Consider the following 17,540-nt stretch of genomic DNA (forward strand, 5'->3'; position numbering starts at 1 on the left):
AGCAAGTCGGCCAGTGATGTGGTTTGGCCTTCTATAGTCGAGATATCTCCCATAAAACGGCAGGGGTTCGACCCCTGGCCGTTGATGGCGAGGTGGACCCCTAACAGCATGTTCCGCAAAAGAGCGAGACGAAATTCTCAGTGTGACAACAGGATGTAACTGTTCAGACCAAGGAGATGGAAAAATAGCTTATTTGTCCATTTCCAGGTTCGACAACAGATGCTATAACTGTTTGGCACAGTTTGCCCACAGCTCCACCTGAATAATTATTCACACTCCTCGTGCCACGCTGGTGTGGTGGTCCCCAGGTTGCCGACGAATAGCTAGACAGAACACTTCCAGTTACGAACCAAGCACTCAGTGTAATGAAACTGTATAAAGAAATGTAATCTTAGTGTGCAGCCGAGCCATTCGCCCACTCTTCATTCCACAAGAATTACGTCATGGTACGATCACACTTTGAAATTACGCTCGACTGAACGCTTCCAGCCACGAAGCTATTACGGTGTGTGTTCATACAGTAACACGATTTCATAAAACAAACGCTAGCCTTCAACTCTACAAGAACAGTACACGTATTGTTTAGAAGAACTCTATATGCAACAACACGTGACTTTATATCATTCGTCCACCGTCCACATTCTAGTAGTAGCCAACGATAAACTCTAGACTCAACATCCGGTGTTACCGTGACTTGCACAAGTGTCGTCATCAGCAACTTGCATTCAGGGGTATCCAGAACGTATGAATTCTTGCACAGAAACAAGAAACTGGGAAAATTCTTCTTTGGAGTCAGTGCAAAAATTTTAACATGTTTTATACAATCTGTAAATTACAATATCTGATTCTATATTCTTTAGAGAAAAAAACAGCGTTTATTTCGTTCGTTTATCACAGAAATTGCAGAAATAGGAGCAAATTTAGTAAGTGACTACAGTTTTTACGGATTTCTAATCGCGGGTATTTAAATATATTCCGTACGGCTGCCTTTACTGGAATTTAAATGCCCGTAGGATAAGCGTTAATTAAATACAGTGACAACTTCATCTTTTCTTACCTCACCTTACCTTACCTTACCTCACCTCACTTGACTTTACTTATCTTAATAGAATATTATTCAAGTGATTATATGTTTATTTCACAAAGCTGTATAAACTGCTTGGCTTTCATCAAAATAAGCAAGATATTGTAAAGTAGTGATGAACTAGGAGGGAACACTAATTTTCATGAAAACCCACTGTCAGGATAGTTACTAGTCCCCATTTGAGATGTTAGATGGATGTCTCCTCAGTGTGAGTTAGATGCACTGCCTTTGTGCCCACCGGCCCAGTGCCTACTTATTTTTTTTTATGGTGATGTTCCAGAAATATAATTCTAGCTTTTAAATAAGTCTGGAATCCTAACAAATTAATATAGTTTGCAGTTTCCTAGATTTGAATTGTATGAAGAATTAAATGCATGAAATGTTGCAAAACTCCTATCAAACAGAATTCAGGAATGAGTAAAGACATATCACAGATACAGTATCACTCGTATTTCCATTTCTGCATCTCTGACAACCATCATAAATAACCTGGCAGCAATGAGCTCAATCCTTTACCACTTGTGACAGAATTTCATCCATATGAGTATCAATTTACAGTGCTTTGTGAACTTTGCCACTTTCATTTGTGTGAAATGTTTAACTATTACTTTAAAAACTTAGGTTTAGTGATAACTGACCTGCATCCTGTATGATGTGACATACCAGTCTTCAGAGTGCTCCCACCGGATCAGTGGGGAGATCATTGGTGTTCCTCTACTCACAGGGTATTGTACTGTTGGATACAAGTTTGCCAGCTGTGGCTGTAAACCCAGCTCATATAGCCTGCAACAATTATAGCTCTGCTACAATGAGATAAAGATGTAAAACTCATTCAGACTTCAATGAGAGACCTTAGACATAATTAAACAAAAAGGAGTAGATTTTCCAGAATAATTATGCTATGTGTACACTTCATAAATTCCTGTGTATTAATTCCTAACAGTACGAATTCCAGCTACATTAAATTTGCCAGATATAACCTCAAAGATTTCATTGTACCCATGTTTATAAATGTTAATAAACAAAACGTTCTAAACAGAATTTGTAGGTGCAGTTATGTTCCCCTTCTATGTAAAATATCACATGATTGGCTCCAATGATACATTAGCTATCATCATCAAAGAGAAAACTAAATACAAATTCAACACATTGTTGCACATTTTTACAACTAACAACTTTAATAATGGTTTGATATTTATCAAAGATTTATTGTCTCATAAAATTTCAGGACCCTACAGTAAGTGATGATGGTGCCACTACCACTTCAGGAGTTTGCAGTGATGCGATGTGGGTTCTTCCTGTAACATGAGAGACCACTCCACACTACATAATCTGAGCTACTGAAAGAATTGTTAAAGAAACCATATAAAATTAAATAAATAAGTTTATGCAAACTAGGAGAACACAGAGTTCCAAATGAAATTAAAACACTGCACAAAATTCTTTGTTAAGAGAATCGCGGGCTCTCTAAAAAACTAGTGATAGCTGATGTATGACAGATGCTCTTTCTAATACTTACCAAACACAAAAGATATGATCAGATCTTAATTATGGCAGTTATAAATAGGTAAGGTAAAAGGTAAAACTATCCCGTAACAGGCCATGGAGGCCCACAGGGCTGTGAGACATGGAGGCTCCCACATTTTCTAGACCACTGGGTCACAGATGGCAGTGAGGTTGTCAGCCTTATGTGCTGGCCAGCTTTCATGTCCAAGAAGATTCCTGGCACTCGTTTCTATTAGAGGTGCCTGAAAGGATTACTTACTTACTTACTTACTTACTTACTCACTCATGGAGCTGAACCCTTCTGGAGGAGCTGGCAATTCTGCAGCTACTCAAGAATTTCACAGCATTTTATGGAACCCGAAGGTTCATTAGTATGTTCACAAGAGCCCTCCGCTGGTCCCTATCCTGAGCCAGATCAATCCAATCCATCCCATCCCATGCCATCCTGTCTCTCTAAGATCCATTTTAATATTGTACAACATCTAAGCCTTGGTCTTCCAAGTGGTCTCTTTCCTTCTGGCTTTCCCACCAATATCCTATATGCATTCCTTGTCTACCCCATTCATGCTACATGCCCTGCCCACCTCATCCTCCTTGACTTGATCATCTAATTATATTTGGAGAAGAGTACAAGTTATGAAGCTCTTCATTATCCACTTTTCTCCAACCTCCTGTCACTTCATCCCCTTTTGGTCCAAATATTCTCCTCAACGCCCTGTTCTCAAACACTCTCAGTCTGTGTTCCTCCCTTAATGTCAGAGACCAAGTTTCACACCCATACAGAACCACTGTTTAACCTAGGTCGTTTATCCAGAGGATCCGTCCAGGTCTTAGGCTTTATAGTCAATTGAAAAATCCAATGACCTCATCAGGAATCAAACATATGACCTTCTGGCTTGCAGCACAGTGCCTCAGCCAACTGCACTACCACATACCCCAGGGTACGCACCTGCCCAGAGCAGTGAGGAGCAGTTCACTGCAGTCAGAGTGGCCTCTCTGTGTGAGGGCAATGTTTGTGGTGGCCTTGTTGAGGGACCGGTGGAGGATGGCCTGCAGGAGTCCATGTGGAGCAATCTCTATGGTGATGGCGTTGGCTGGGATATGTTTTGAAGCTTCCTCAAAGAGAACTGTACTTAGCAGGTTATTGGTGTGATACTCAGCCGAAGAGTGCGTTGCCAGTGGTGTGTTCCACAAACTCTGTGGCACTGAAGAGCTCACCCAGCGGGCAGACCTGGGCTTTGGATTGGGGATTAGCTGCACAGTCACGAGCAAAACTGAGATCAGTACACCTTAATGCACAAAATAACACGGCAACTGCATAACAGCTCACTGACAAATATATCCTGCATGAACTGCTTCTACAGTTTATTCACTCCTTTCTAGTGTAATTTCCCTCCCCTTCAAAATTTTGAAGACTGAGAAAAACAACCCCTTCTGAATGTCAGTCTGACCCAGAAATTCCTGTACTAAGAGGAGAATAATCTATTCAGTCAGTTCCTGTTCCATGTCTAAACAAAGAGAAACAAAAATGAAAAACCAAAAATGAGAAGGTAAATTAATAAATCAAAGATATAAACAAAACAAATAAAACTTTGGAATTGTGAGATAAATGAATTGGATCAAAGAGGGCTCAACAGGGGGCAAGCAAGATGATGATGATTATGATGATGATGATAGTGGTGGTGGTGTTGGTGATGATGATGATGATGATGATTACAAGGATGAAGAAGAGAACAAATCATTGATTTGTAAAGACATGTCATGACTTACCTCCCTGAGGTATTTGAGCAGGGCTGGTCCTGCCGATGCTATGTATTTGCTGTGGTATGCGATGTTTGCACAGTTCACCTCCTTGGCAAACACCCCATGCTGCTGCTGCAGCATCTTCACAAAATTCTTCATAGAGTCTGTTGGTCCTGACAGCGTACAGAAGTTTGGTCCATTGTGGCATGCAACTTCAATGTCTGGAGGACACAACTGCTTAGCCTCTTGAGCCCCTAGAGCTGCAACATTACAACCTTTGTTTAACAGAATGTATACTATACAGGAATGAATTATAGGACCAGACGAGATTTTGAACATTGTTCCTATTGTTTTTAGCTCTACTGGAAGAAAGGCAGAATTGTGCTTTAAAGTATACCAGGACTATATTTCTGCCACCATACTGAACCAACATTTACAGTAATGTGGAAAACAGAAATGTGAGACAGACAACTAGAGACACAAACACTTTCTTGAAGAGTTCTGTCTTCTGGGATATAATGCAATGTAGTTCAATGAAAGTCAACAAGACTACATGGCAGTGTATATCAGAAGCTACTGCTGTGAGTACCTTAAAGTCAACAAACTGTCTCTAATCACTGAAAAAGCATTTATTGACTAGATTACAGTCAATTTTGCAAACTAAACAATATCCAATTTTGTTTTGCCGTATCAACACCAGTCCATTCCTTGGTATCTAATGAGATCTTTCTCATTCTCCTTCTTGGTATTCAATAGAATGACTGAATATGTACTTTAGACAGGTGGTGGCCATTTCTTATCTACCTTTACTGAATCACTATATTCACTGCACTACCATTCCATCTGATGCTATGAAACTTTACAGCTGATATAACATTTTTATATAATCTATAGATTAAATACAGCAAAACCACTATTTATGGTTTATTTTTAGAGTAGCTGATTTGAAAATGAAGGAAAAACTTAAATAGAAGTAATTTAAGTTTGAGATTATTGAATTGGAACCATGAAATTGGATGTTAAATATGAGAAAACTTTAACTAAATAAATATGAATTAAGAATTCCACCATAGAAGTTAATTCACATTGTTCAAGACTACTCACCATTTTAAATTCTTGTAACCTTTTGGTTGCATCACTTTTGATAAAGCCCTTTACATGTCTGCCAATCAATGTGTCAACAATATGGTTCACATTCACTTCAAAGAACGGTCAAATAACAAAAGAAAAAGAAGTCTGGTTTACAATAAATACAGAAGAAAATATATCTAACAGAATTACCAACTGCAGCCATCAAGCCATGGATAAGCTTCGTCTCAAGGGATGCACGGCCGCGATAATATGCTGCCAGAACCATCTGCTCAGCCGTAAAACAGCCATCCATGTAGCTACAGCCCAACTCCCCCACTGAGTGTCCCACAATTCCATCTGCCTCAATTCCAACTGCCTTCAGTATATCCACCAAACCCACCTACAACAACGTTCTTGTCAGACAATGCAATGTGTTTCATTACACAAATGAAAGGGCAGTTAGTATTATTACATCTGTACACAAAGTTTTTTTTTATAATATCCAGTCCTCAAATAAAAAAGGGTCTGCAATATATATATATATATATATATATATATANGGCATATGTTTATATGAAATTTTTTGATCACAAAGACCTAGGAAATCACCTCCTGCAGTTATGACCTAAAGTCGTGAAACACCCTGTATATACACAACAGAAGATACAAGGACTTACAAAGACTTCTAAAAAAATGGAAAGATTATGTTTGGTAATACATGCAACATGCCAAGTTTACCCAGTAATGAGAAAATAATAATAAAACGTACATGTAACAGGTGTAGTATTCGTACAGCTGCATTTTTCAGAGATGAAAAACACTGTCTAGTGTAACATTTAAACAAAGGGAGCTTTTATTATGAAGAATTTATTAGACCAGTGGATCACAAATTATGGTTTGTTAACCCCACAGAGAATACATGCTTCAGGATATTAACCGAAGAAAACTGTGTAATGGAAGGTTTTTATTCGATAATATTTAAGGCAAATTCACAAAAGATAATAAATTGGTGGTGATCTTTATTTGATTACTTCAGAGAAATATATTATTTTGCGGGGTGTACCAGGATCGTTACACAAGATTACTTCCTTTTCAGAAGGAAACCCCCACGTAAAGTTTAGCCTGATCATGTCATATGGATGTCTGAAAGGAGAAAGACGTGTATATAAGGAGTATTTCTCGCAGCGTAGGTTCATGCATTATGAATTTTCAGTAGTAGCCTGCTAAAATTTTGGAACCACCATATTAGGCTTGTAAGTCAATTCCCTCATTCCAATTAAATTAAAAATGTTGTATTCATTCTGAAGTTTCTCACCTGACAGGCTGCTATGCCCACAAAGCAATTAAGAATGTTATCAAAGATACTGGGGTCTTCAGTTGTGATGATGTTGAATAGATCCACGCCATGAGGTTTCAACGCTTTCTGGCATTTTTCAATGGCTGCTGCAAAAATTGGGATGTTGAGAAGAGCTCTTCCCATGCCTGGCCACTGGGACCCCATTCCAGTGAAGACAAACCAGACTGGCCGCTTGCTTCCTGGGTAATACTAAAAATAGTGCAAGATAATATCCATAAATTAAATCAAAAGTTTTATATGCTAGTTTCTTACATAGGAAGTAACAGCTTGTTAATTTATCACTATTTTGAATATTTCAATTCCTCTTTCATTCAGTGGACAAAAATTATCCCCCAGAGATTAACTAGAACATGGCTTGTTTAGAAACCAGATATTTTTATCACCAACTTATACAATGGAAGCATGTGCAGTGCATGAAGTCTGAAGTGTTAAAGGAAGACAAGTGAATAAAACTGAAGTGCCCCATCTTCATATGGATCCATATGTCCCAGGTTTATACCAATGGTCACTGGAAGTGGAAAATCAGGTACTGAAAAAATATTTTGGAAATCTGGCCGTTTCAAGTATTCTACTTGATTCAATTTCACATTCAGAAAATCATATTCCAGTAGAGTGTCAGACTGCACCCAAGAATTTAAGATTCCAGTACAGTACACTGAAATTGGATTGGTTGGTGCAACATATTTGAACATTTATCATTTTTTGGAACAGTCAGTATTTGATTGTCAGCAGTCACTTAAGATCACGAAGCTGGCTTAGTTAGTTAGTTAGTTAGTTATTGGAGAGGGTGGGTTTCCCCATGCACTGAGACCTGTATTGGTCCATTGTGCTTCCCTCTATGATTTCTACCAGTCTCCATATCCTACCGGTACTGGTGCTTACCATCAGTCCCGCCCAGCCAGCGAGACCGGCTCTACTAGCTGAGAGGTATCTATAATGCTTCACCCATCTACCAGAGGTATTAGAGACTGCTGTTGGGCGGGAAACGTCCGTAATTTGGCTCAGTGACCTCCTTTGCAGATATGAGGTTCTCTTATGTGGTGTAAAGCTACGACACAGGACCCACGGCTTAAAGTCCCTCCCAGAGGACTTGTTCCCTGAATTTTTCCGCCCTTAAAAATTCGACGACCTCCGCCGGGTATTTGAACCCGCGTACTATGAGTCATGAGGTGGGAACGTTACCTCTAGACTACGGAGGCCGCTATGAAGCTGGCTTACTTAGGTCGCCACTTTTTCTCTGTACACTACTGTACTGTTTTCTTCCTCACTGACTTGCATCTTGTACTGCTATTATTGAATTATCTTCTTGGCTCGCCATACACACTGTTTCACATCTGTTTCTTCACACACAACAGCTGTACACAGCAAGACTTAATTCAACAGCTCTCTCAAGAACATTCATACAGGTGAAGTCATTCTGGAAACTTCTGGCTGACAGTGTGGGCTTGGTGTTTTGAGAACAATCAACAAGCCAAGGTGGGAATTGCAGTTGAGAAATATTCAGAGAGAGGCATATGCATATGTTTCCTCCCCAAGTTCAGCCCATGTGACCATTAATACTCCAAGCAACTAACTAAATAACTCACTCACTCACTCACTCACATCATGGAGCTGAATGTCTCTTCAGATCTTAACAGTTGCTCAGCTGCTCAAGAAAGTACCAATGTTTTACAGGATCTGGAGGTTCATCATTTTGTTCCCAAGGGCCTGCCTCAACTAATACAGATCAGAAGTTGAACTTCATGCAATATCAGTTAATTCAATTAACTGCCCTGTTCACAAACAGTATACTAAAATTCCTACAAGAGAGTACATACATGTGCACTGATCCACTTACCTGAATACTTCTTAGCTTTCTGCCATCCTGTGTGAGAAGTGTGTAACCACGGTAGATATGGCCAGGAATTTCTGATGACTGGAGATTATGCATCAAAGACACATACTCTGCGTCTACCGATCGACTCTCAAACTAGATACAGAGCCGAGAAAACATAACATGTTTTACCTTCCTTACTGCTACTTCAGAGGATCTGGTATTCATTAAGTTGGAATAAGTCTGGACTATAAGGTGACACCATGAGCCATACTTACATCCTTGAGGATGACATTGACTGCCTCTTGTGTACGACCAGATGCAACAACAAGCCGTGGAATCGTGTCAGAAGGGGCACCACCATTTATTTTCGTCTTTTGATTCCATTGTAGCAAAATGTGGGCGTTGGCTCCTCCAAACCCAAAAGAATTGATACCCACAAGACTGCTATTCAAAGGACATTTCTCTGTTACCACCTGCAATATGCAATAAGAACTCTCCATCATATAGTGATCTTATATCATATCAAAGTCAATTTGAAAGTCTACATAATGTAATCAAAATTTCTGTCAAATGTCAACACAAACATTATGTCAACCAAAAAAGTTAAACAGCCATGTGGATCTCATGCTATACTGCAGATACTTGTATTTGGCTTGTAAGAGAAATATTTTGAAATGTACCTTCAATCGTCCTTCTGTAAGTGCTTCCACTCCCTCTCGGGGGTTGTTGTAGTGTAGGTTGGGAGGAATGATACCAGTCTCCATGGCGATGAGAACCTTAGCAACGGAACACAGCCCAGATGCTGGTTCAGAATGCCCAAGATTTGATTTGACTGACCCTATGAGTAGTGGTGTCTTTCTTCCTTTACAGAAGACTTGGTCCAAAGCATTCAGTTCTTCAGGATCCCCAACCTACATATAGTTGCAGAAGGTATCCTCTTCAATTAAACAATTCTAAGGTTACTTTTTAACAATTTCAATACATTTCACAAAATTATAAAAAAAGCTATCCCTGTAACAGGCTGTGAAGGCCCATAGGGTTGTGAGACGTTGAGGGTCCCACATTATCTAGACAATTGGCTCAAAGATGGCGGTAAGGTTATCAGCCTTACGCATCAGCTGCGCTTTACTCCCCAGGAAAATTATTTAATTCCTGGTACTCATTTCTGTTAGAGGATGAGTCGACCCCAGGGCCACAGTGTGGCTGGAAGGATTAGGTCAACTGAAAAAATCCAATGACTTCATTGGGATTTGAACCCGGACTTTCCGGCTTGTAACATAGCCCCTCAAACCAGCTACACTACTGAGTGCCCCTTTATATACCATTCTAATTTACTATATTAACCCTCTCATTATCAACCGAAGTACGTATTCAGGTGATGCATGTTCTTCACACTGTGTATACTCAGACACTGCATGTGCAACATTTATTTGAATCTAGGGGAAAGTTGTACAAATACTCCAGCTATTACCATTATAATCAGGAATACTTGTTCCGTTACCTTAGACTTCTTCCCATTTGTCGTTTTGTTAATAACTGCCATTAATACAATAATACTGAAAAGTGGTCAGGTTATTTCTGACATGATACACTAAAGACAGCTTTTTTCTCAGATCATAATATCAAAAGGGCTAATTATCATAAATAATAAAGACAAAATGGATGGATAGACTACATGATAAATATGTCTGAATAACTACTTACAGGCCTACAATTTCACAGCATCCATGTTTAATAGCCAAGAACACTGAAAACTGAGACCTGCATAAACCGTACCTTGGTACCAGTGCCATGTGCCTCAATATATCCCAGTACTGTGGGACTGATGGCACACTCATTATAGAATTCTTCTAATAGTGCCTTCTGCATTTGTCCTGATGGGTATGTGATGCCCTGTTCTTTGTATCCATCACAGTTGCTCTTGGCATGAACCACTGTTGCATACACACGCTTTGCATCACAAGCCTTCTGCAGAAAAATGACACAGACGCCCTCGCTCCTCGTGTAACCATTGGCTGAATAAACAATACTATCATAAGTCAATATTCTCGGTTTCTTGGAAATGAAAGTGTGAACAGCTAAGTAAACACTAAGTAGGAAATTAATTATGCAACAGACTTGCTCCATCATATATTCTTTTTGAGAAGATAATAGTTATTTAGCAATAAAGAAATCGCCTGTTCTTACAGGACCCAAACACTTTATGTTCACAAATGCCTGCCACTGAACCCATCCAGATCAAATATCTCATAAGAAGTTTGCTTTAATGGACAGGGTTTGCTGGATTTATATCTAATCACAAGCTGGAGCACCACATGATATCGGATGTCTGAAACTGCTTCTTCAACACACTTGTAGCTTTCCCTACAACTACTGTTGCACAAAACATCAAACTGACAAAAAAAAAGTGTCCTTTAAAACAACGAAGTTTGAAGAGGATCTCTTACATGAAAGAAAAAGCTTGGATGCATTCCTTGTTTTACAAGGTTCTATCAGAAAGCTCATGGACTGGGTCAAAAAAAAAAAAAAAGAAATCCTGGCTTAACTTACTCAATTTTGGCCTTCAAAATAGTCTCCTTTGGAATGCACACAGTGACCCAATCATTTTTTTTAATGCTTCAAAAGCACTGTGGAAGTCATTTTCATTAATGCTGTTGAGTACTGCTTGCGACACTGTTTCAAAACGTCGTTCCTTCAGTTTCATTTTCAATTTGGGAAGCAAAGCTTAATCACAGGGGGCTAAGACTGATGAGCAGGGAGGATGAGGAATGATAACCATGTTGTTCTTAGTCACAACCTCTGTGGTTTTGAGGGACGTGTGTGTGTGGGTGCTTGTTCATGATGAAGGAGCAATGTGTTGCTTGTTCAAAATTTTTCTCTTAAGATCTCCTGTCAAATTCCATAACTGATCCCAACGGTGTCTGTGAGCTCAAAGATAATTCGGTGATGGTCTTCGTGGATGAGTTTTCGAATTTTTTAAATATTTTCTGTCATTTTTCTGGTGTTTGATCGCAACGGAGTTCATGACTGTACAGTGTGACATCTGTACCACTGATCAGTTCTGCAAGTTCAGCCTTTCCAGTGAAAATATCTGTTTGTAACTGACATTCTGACTGGACACTGTCCATCTTTTCATCCTCAGGTCACAACAATTCAGGAACTGTTTTACAGGATATAGTAAAAAATCCTACTGCACTGGGCCCCCAGCAGAGCTAATGTCGAAACCAGGTTTCATCTGGTGAAATTTAGGGTAGCACTGCCAATGGGAACAACAGAGTGGTATTGGAATTACTGGGTTCACCAACTGTATCCTTCATCCGGTATTCTAAAAACTAGAGAATTCAGCGTTTCAGAAACTTTATTTGTTTCTGTCCTCAGGTGAAGGGGAGACCCTGCTCTTTTGGGTCGCTTAGAAAGAGCTAACCTCCATCACTGGACCAGTTGTGAGGACGGAAACAGATCCACTTTGTGAAATGTTGGGTTCATTCCATTTTCAGAGTCCTTTAGAATTTAAAATAAGGAACACTTATGTTAACTTGAAGAAGGAAATAGAACAAGCTTATGACTCACTGCAGTTCGAAAAAACTGAACCAGTGGACAATGTCTAAACTGTAAGACAATAAGACAATTTAGAACAGATTATAATTACACGAATTGTACTTACCATCCCTGTCAAATGACTTGCACATGCCTTGTGGGCTCAGCACACCGAGACGTGAGAACTGGAGAGAGACATATGGATGCAGACAGAGATTACAGCCGCCTACAATGGCAGCCTGACAGTGCCCATCACGGATGGATTTATAAGCATGCTCCAGAGCATACAAACTGGAGGAACAGGCCGAATCAACTGTATAGCTGGGCCCTAGAACATGATATGGTTCCTAAAATTCTACAGAGTATTATTGTCTTGTGTATCAGTAATTATAGATTGGATCTGGATTGATAATTTGATTTATGCTACAATATTAAGGGGCCTCCGTAGACTAGGGGTAACGTTCCCACCTCATGACTCAAGGTACATGGGTTCAAACCCGGCAGAGGTCGTGGAATTTTTGAGGGCGGAAAAATTCAGGGAACAAGTCCTCCAGGAGGGACTTTAACCCATGGGTCCCGTGTCATAGCTTTATGGCATGTAAAAGAACCTCATGTCCCAAGGGGACCACTGAGCCAAATTGATCGGACATTTCCTGCCCAACAGTAGTCTCTAACGCCTCTGATAGATGAGGGAAGCATTGAGGGATACCGCTGAGCCAGTAGAGGCCGAACTCGCTGGCTGAGTCGGGACTGATGGCACACACCAGTATCGGTAGGGTATAGAGACTGGTAGAATATCACAGAGGGGACATACAATAGACCACTGGTCGCGGTGCATGGGGAAACCCACCCCTCCAATAATAATAATAATAATAATAATAATATGCTACAATATTTACAAATACACAGTAGACAAGAAGTAGCAGCATAAAGTCTGAGAGGAATTCTGAATGCATCCATTGGTAAGAAGCAGTGCAGAGTAGTGACGGATTAGCATCTACAGGAATCAATACTTCATGCACATATTCTTGATGTACAAGTAAACATGAGTACAGAAAGTTTGTAGTATAAGTTTTCTGATTTTCACAGAGGTGACTCCTAAGACTGTGGTCTTCTGTTTTGTGATACTTCAAGGTTTTGTGGGTGGATACTGATGTTCCTTCAAAATGCTGATTTCTGTCCCCAAAATTACAGTGTCACAGCCCAGAAAACCAAAGTCTTAAGTCTCCATTAATAATGTACAGTTAACATTACTAATGTTGTTACCTCTTCTCAAGTTCATAAGGCCATCATGTTGGTATTATTGACGACATAAATTTGGAAACTACCAAGATAGGTTAACCTCTCACTCACTCATGGAACTGAGCCCTTCTTGAGAAGCTGCTAAGTGTGCAGCTACTAAAAAACTTCCCATCATTTGATGGATTTCGAAGGTTCATTACTATGTTCACAAGAGCACTCCACTGGTCCCTATCCTTAGCAGATCGATCCAATCTATACCACCTCATCCTATTTCTCTAAGATCCATTTTAATATTGTCCACCCACCTACATCTTCATCTTCCTAGAGGTCTCTTTCCTTCTGGCTTTCCAACCAATATCTTATAGGCATTTCTCTTCTCCCCATTCGTGCTACATGCCCTGCCCATCTCATCCTCCTTGACTTGATCATTCTAATTATACTTGGAGAAGAGTACAAGTTATGTGGCTAACATCTAGTGGTTCTATATTCTTACCAAGTGTCATGAAAATTGCTCAGTTATTCTCTGTCATAATGATGCACATGACCGAGTTGTTAATGGAGTTCCAAAAATAGACTTCTTCTTTAAAAGATACAAAAGAAAATGGTAACTGTGAATGTAGTGTGACTTACCATTGATGCCAAGCCAGTATGAGATGCGGTTTGCAAGCATGGCTCGACTGCAACCTGTGATACCAAATCCATTCACTTGTAGCTTCTCATAGAACCAAGTCTTCTCTGACTCGCTGAAACATGCACCGATGAAAACCCCAATTCTCTGTCCCTTTAAGTGACGAGGGTTGATACCTGCACAGAAAAGTATACCAACACAAAAGTGTTGCAAATTATAGAGCAAGTATTATCTACATCTGCAGCCCTCTTTGCAACATAGTATTTGACTCAAGGCTAATTTTGCTCCTGGAGAAGGCACTGGGATGAATAGGTGAAATTTAATTGCGTTCTTGAAATGTGGTGAAATATTTTCTTCCAGACATATATACATTTATGCATGAAGCAGGATCTTTATATGAAATTAAAACAATCTGCCTTAAACTTTAACCACACTTTACTCTATGTAACATGTTATGATTAATGCAATAAGAATGATTCAGTGACTGGTTTCTGTGATTCTATGTTCCATAACAGAGAATTTCATTATCAACTGAATAACTGTCAATTATTCAATACAGCCCAATTTGCTATGAACTGGATTAATACGGAAGCAAAGGTAAGTGGCATATGTGCTTAAAATGGTGCCATGAAAGTATGTAAGGGGTATGGAAGTGGTCACACGTTCTAAATCTTGACACTTGATCGAGATGAATGTTAGTTTCAATCACCAGTTGTTTTACTTCAGGATGAAAAGCCTGTAGTACCTGTTGCAGAGAAAACTGTGAGGGGGGCCTCCAAAACACATCTGGATGTAGTAGCAAAAAGGAATGAAAATATTAGAATTTTAGTATAACAATGCTGAGTAGGTACTTAAGGAACAGATATGTATATGAAATTCTTCTCCACATTTTTCATATGGAATGATAAAATATGTTCACTTTAGTGTGCTAAGTAAACACACACAGGTAACACTTTTGTAAACTGAGATGAAACACCAAAAATGTCTAAGACTTCATGTCCGTATCATCACATCTGCAAATAAAACACCACACTAATTAAAGTACTTTAATCAGATACATTTCAGAGTTACCCTCCAAATGTTTCACTTTTTAATATTCTGTGATCATTTGCCAGCACGACAGGAAAGTAAAGTTACTGACCTGCATCAACAACAGCCTCAAAGGTTCTCTCCAGCAGCATACGACACATTGGATCCATGGTATGCGCCTGCTTGAAGTGGACACCGAAGAATGATGCATCAAACTTGCTCACATTCAACAGCTTACCTGTCCTCTGCGGTATTTCTGGGTGATCTGTGCACAAAGTATTGAAACTATAAGCACCAAAGCAGCCACGTAAACTTTCAGCCGCACTATCGCCCTGAGGTCGACTCAGCCTCTAACAGAAATGAATACAGGGAATCTTCTGAGGGTAAAGGGCAACCAGTGCCTAAGTCTGGTTGCCACACTGCCATCTGTGAGGAAACTTTCTAGAAAATGTGGAAGCCTCTGCATCTCACAACCCTACTGGTCTCCACGGCCTGTGACAGGGATACTTTTATCTTTTTTGCCGGTTTTAATCATGCAGAGAAGTTAATGTGAATTTTCAAGAAGACAGGATATATAATTTTTTTTTGCACATCTATTATCTCCCACTAAACAAACATGGTCTCTAATCCCAGATTCAATCTTCTGCCTACAATCACAAGCTTCAGAAGTATTCTACTAGAGTGGCTGTGAACTCAGGAATATAAAACCATACTAAGTTGTGTGACATTTTACACATCATCTCAAATTAACACAGTGAACACATGTACAAACCCAGCTTCCAACGCCGATCATCATCTGTTACCATGTCCACTTTGTTCATGAGATTGTCCCGTAGGTCATACATATTCTCTGACTCAGGAAAGTACCCGGCCACACCTGAGATGACAATCTCTTCCCCAGGGGGAGGGTGCGCTAGTTGTATCCCTGCCTGAACAGAATCTGGAACAGCTTGCACTTCTGTCTTCTCCTGTGGTGCCATGTCTCACTAAAAATAGAACAGGTTGCATTACAGAGACATTTGAAAGTGTCCATAAAGTAGTTCCTGCACTCAATATGAGTGCATATACTGGGTATGAAGGTAAGTTCTTAGAATTCCTAACCTCTGTGCTAAACTAGACACTGAGTAGGTGGTGTAACAGTAAAGTTTTAGGCTTGTATTCATGAGGTGCTGAGTTCAAATCTCAACTAGGACACTGGCCACCCTAACAGAATTTTCATGGCTTCTCTCAGCCACTAATTTAAATAACAGGATAGTACTTGATTAGTCATCATCTTCCTTCTTAACCCTTTTCAATTAATCAATCATCCTACCATTTGACACTACACAGTCTGTATGCTGAGTGTGCTGTAAAATAAAGCACTGAGAAAACTACACTAGATGGAGGCAAATTGTGAGCACCATGCTCCAGTTATCTTTCTTCCAGGCAAAAGCCCACAGTATCCAATTGAGTCTGAGGGTGCCATAGAGCCATTCCAATCATGTATATGGAGAGAGAAAGCAATAACTTGATGAACACTAACTTAACCTCATCTAATGTCACATAACCTAAAGATAACAACATCAGGGTGTGTGAAGTTACAACCCATTTCATTAAAACCTTACATGCCATAACCTCCTGAGATGATACAAATATGTAGATTGAAAACTGACCTGCAGGATGTTTCTAAATTACACAACACAGTAACTTGGCTTTTCTTAAGAAATATTATCATCTTTTTTTGGATTAGGCAAGAAGCCAGTTAGTTCAAGTGCTAACACACTGAACTTATATTTGTAAGGTGTCTAGATCAAGTCTCCTCTGGAACGTCAACTGTCCAGAGATTTGTCGTGATTTTCTTCGGCCGCTCCATGCAAATTCCCTTGCAGCAATTCAAATTCGGCCATGACGGCCATAACATTGACCCACCACATCCTTTCAAAGGGGTCATACAGTCTAAAGTACTGACAGGATCCATAAATAAACTGTGGGATTGTCGTCAATACTCCAATAGACAAACCACACGAAACTGTACAATTGTATATACTGGATCGTTTAAAGTCAATATACAGAACACGGAATACACGTATAATATTCAAGCGTGTGCCGGCCTGTCGGGGCAGTGATGCCGTGCTGAGCGGTAGGATCGACTGGCTCGGTCGGTTGCTGGGTTGCGGAAGATACGTTCGCCGAAATGTCAGCTGCCCGGTAGCAGAAGTGGAGTAGATGCCTCTAACTGCGTTGCCGTTTCGAGTTGAACTGATTGCACAAGGTCAAGGTCAAGGTCATGTTACAACTGTAGGTCCGTCAGTCTGTCTGTCTTGGTGTCGAGCCCCAGACCAGATATTTCTTTTGAATGAAAGTTACTGTCTTGTCTATGTGTAGCGCCCTCTCTGACGAGAGGTCGGGTCTGTCATTTGTTAGTCTGTATTAAGTCCATTGTCTGTATTTACATTCATTTACAAATACACACTTATTCCTTACTTCTATGTACAATATATACACGGCCTCTGTCAGTCCAGACTAGGTACAGCAGATTATGCCCTTA

The 17,540-nt window shown here is 39.9% G+C and overlaps 1 protein-coding gene across 2 annotated transcripts in view; it reads right to left on the reverse strand.

Moving 5' to 3' along the window:
- LOC111874236 (fatty acid synthase) overlaps positions 1-17,170 on the reverse strand; it is a 62,254-nt gene extending 45,084 nt beyond the window's left edge. The window contains exons 1-14 of one of the 2 annotated variants that reach the window (XM_023869554.2): positions 16,666-17,170; positions 15,786-15,999; positions 15,126-15,278; positions 13,987-14,160; positions 12,242-12,442; positions 10,354-10,592; positions 9,258-9,488; positions 8,853-9,050; positions 8,599-8,730; positions 6,720-6,950; positions 5,615-5,804; positions 4,361-4,593; positions 3,540-3,844; positions 1,723-1,867 (exon numbers count right to left, since the gene is read on the reverse strand). In XM_023869554.2, coding sequence (XP_023725322.1) covers positions 1,723-1,867; positions 3,540-3,844; positions 4,361-4,593; positions 5,615-5,804; positions 6,720-6,950; positions 8,599-8,730; positions 8,853-9,050; positions 9,258-9,488; positions 10,354-10,592; positions 12,242-12,442; positions 13,987-14,160; positions 15,126-15,278; positions 15,786-15,993 — 2,640 coding nt within the window. In that variant the 5' untranslated portion in view covers positions 15,994-15,999; positions 16,666-17,170. Of the gene's footprint in view, positions 1-1,722; positions 1,868-3,539; positions 3,845-4,360; positions 4,594-5,614; positions 5,805-6,719; positions 6,951-8,598; positions 8,731-8,852; positions 9,051-9,257; positions 9,489-10,353; positions 10,593-12,241; positions 12,443-13,986; positions 14,161-15,125; positions 15,279-15,785 lie in introns of both variants that reach the window. The other variant, XM_023869553.2, reaches the window with a different exon arrangement.
- Between the last annotated feature and the right edge of the window lie 370 nt (positions 17,171-17,540).

The sequence above is a fragment of the Cryptotermes secundus genome, unplaced genomic scaffold (genome assembly GCF_002891405.2).
Source record: "Cryptotermes secundus unplaced genomic scaffold, Csec_1.0 scaffold1139, whole genome shotgun sequence".
Lineage (NCBI taxonomy): Eukaryota > Metazoa > Arthropoda > Insecta > Blattodea > Kalotermitidae > Cryptotermes > Cryptotermes secundus.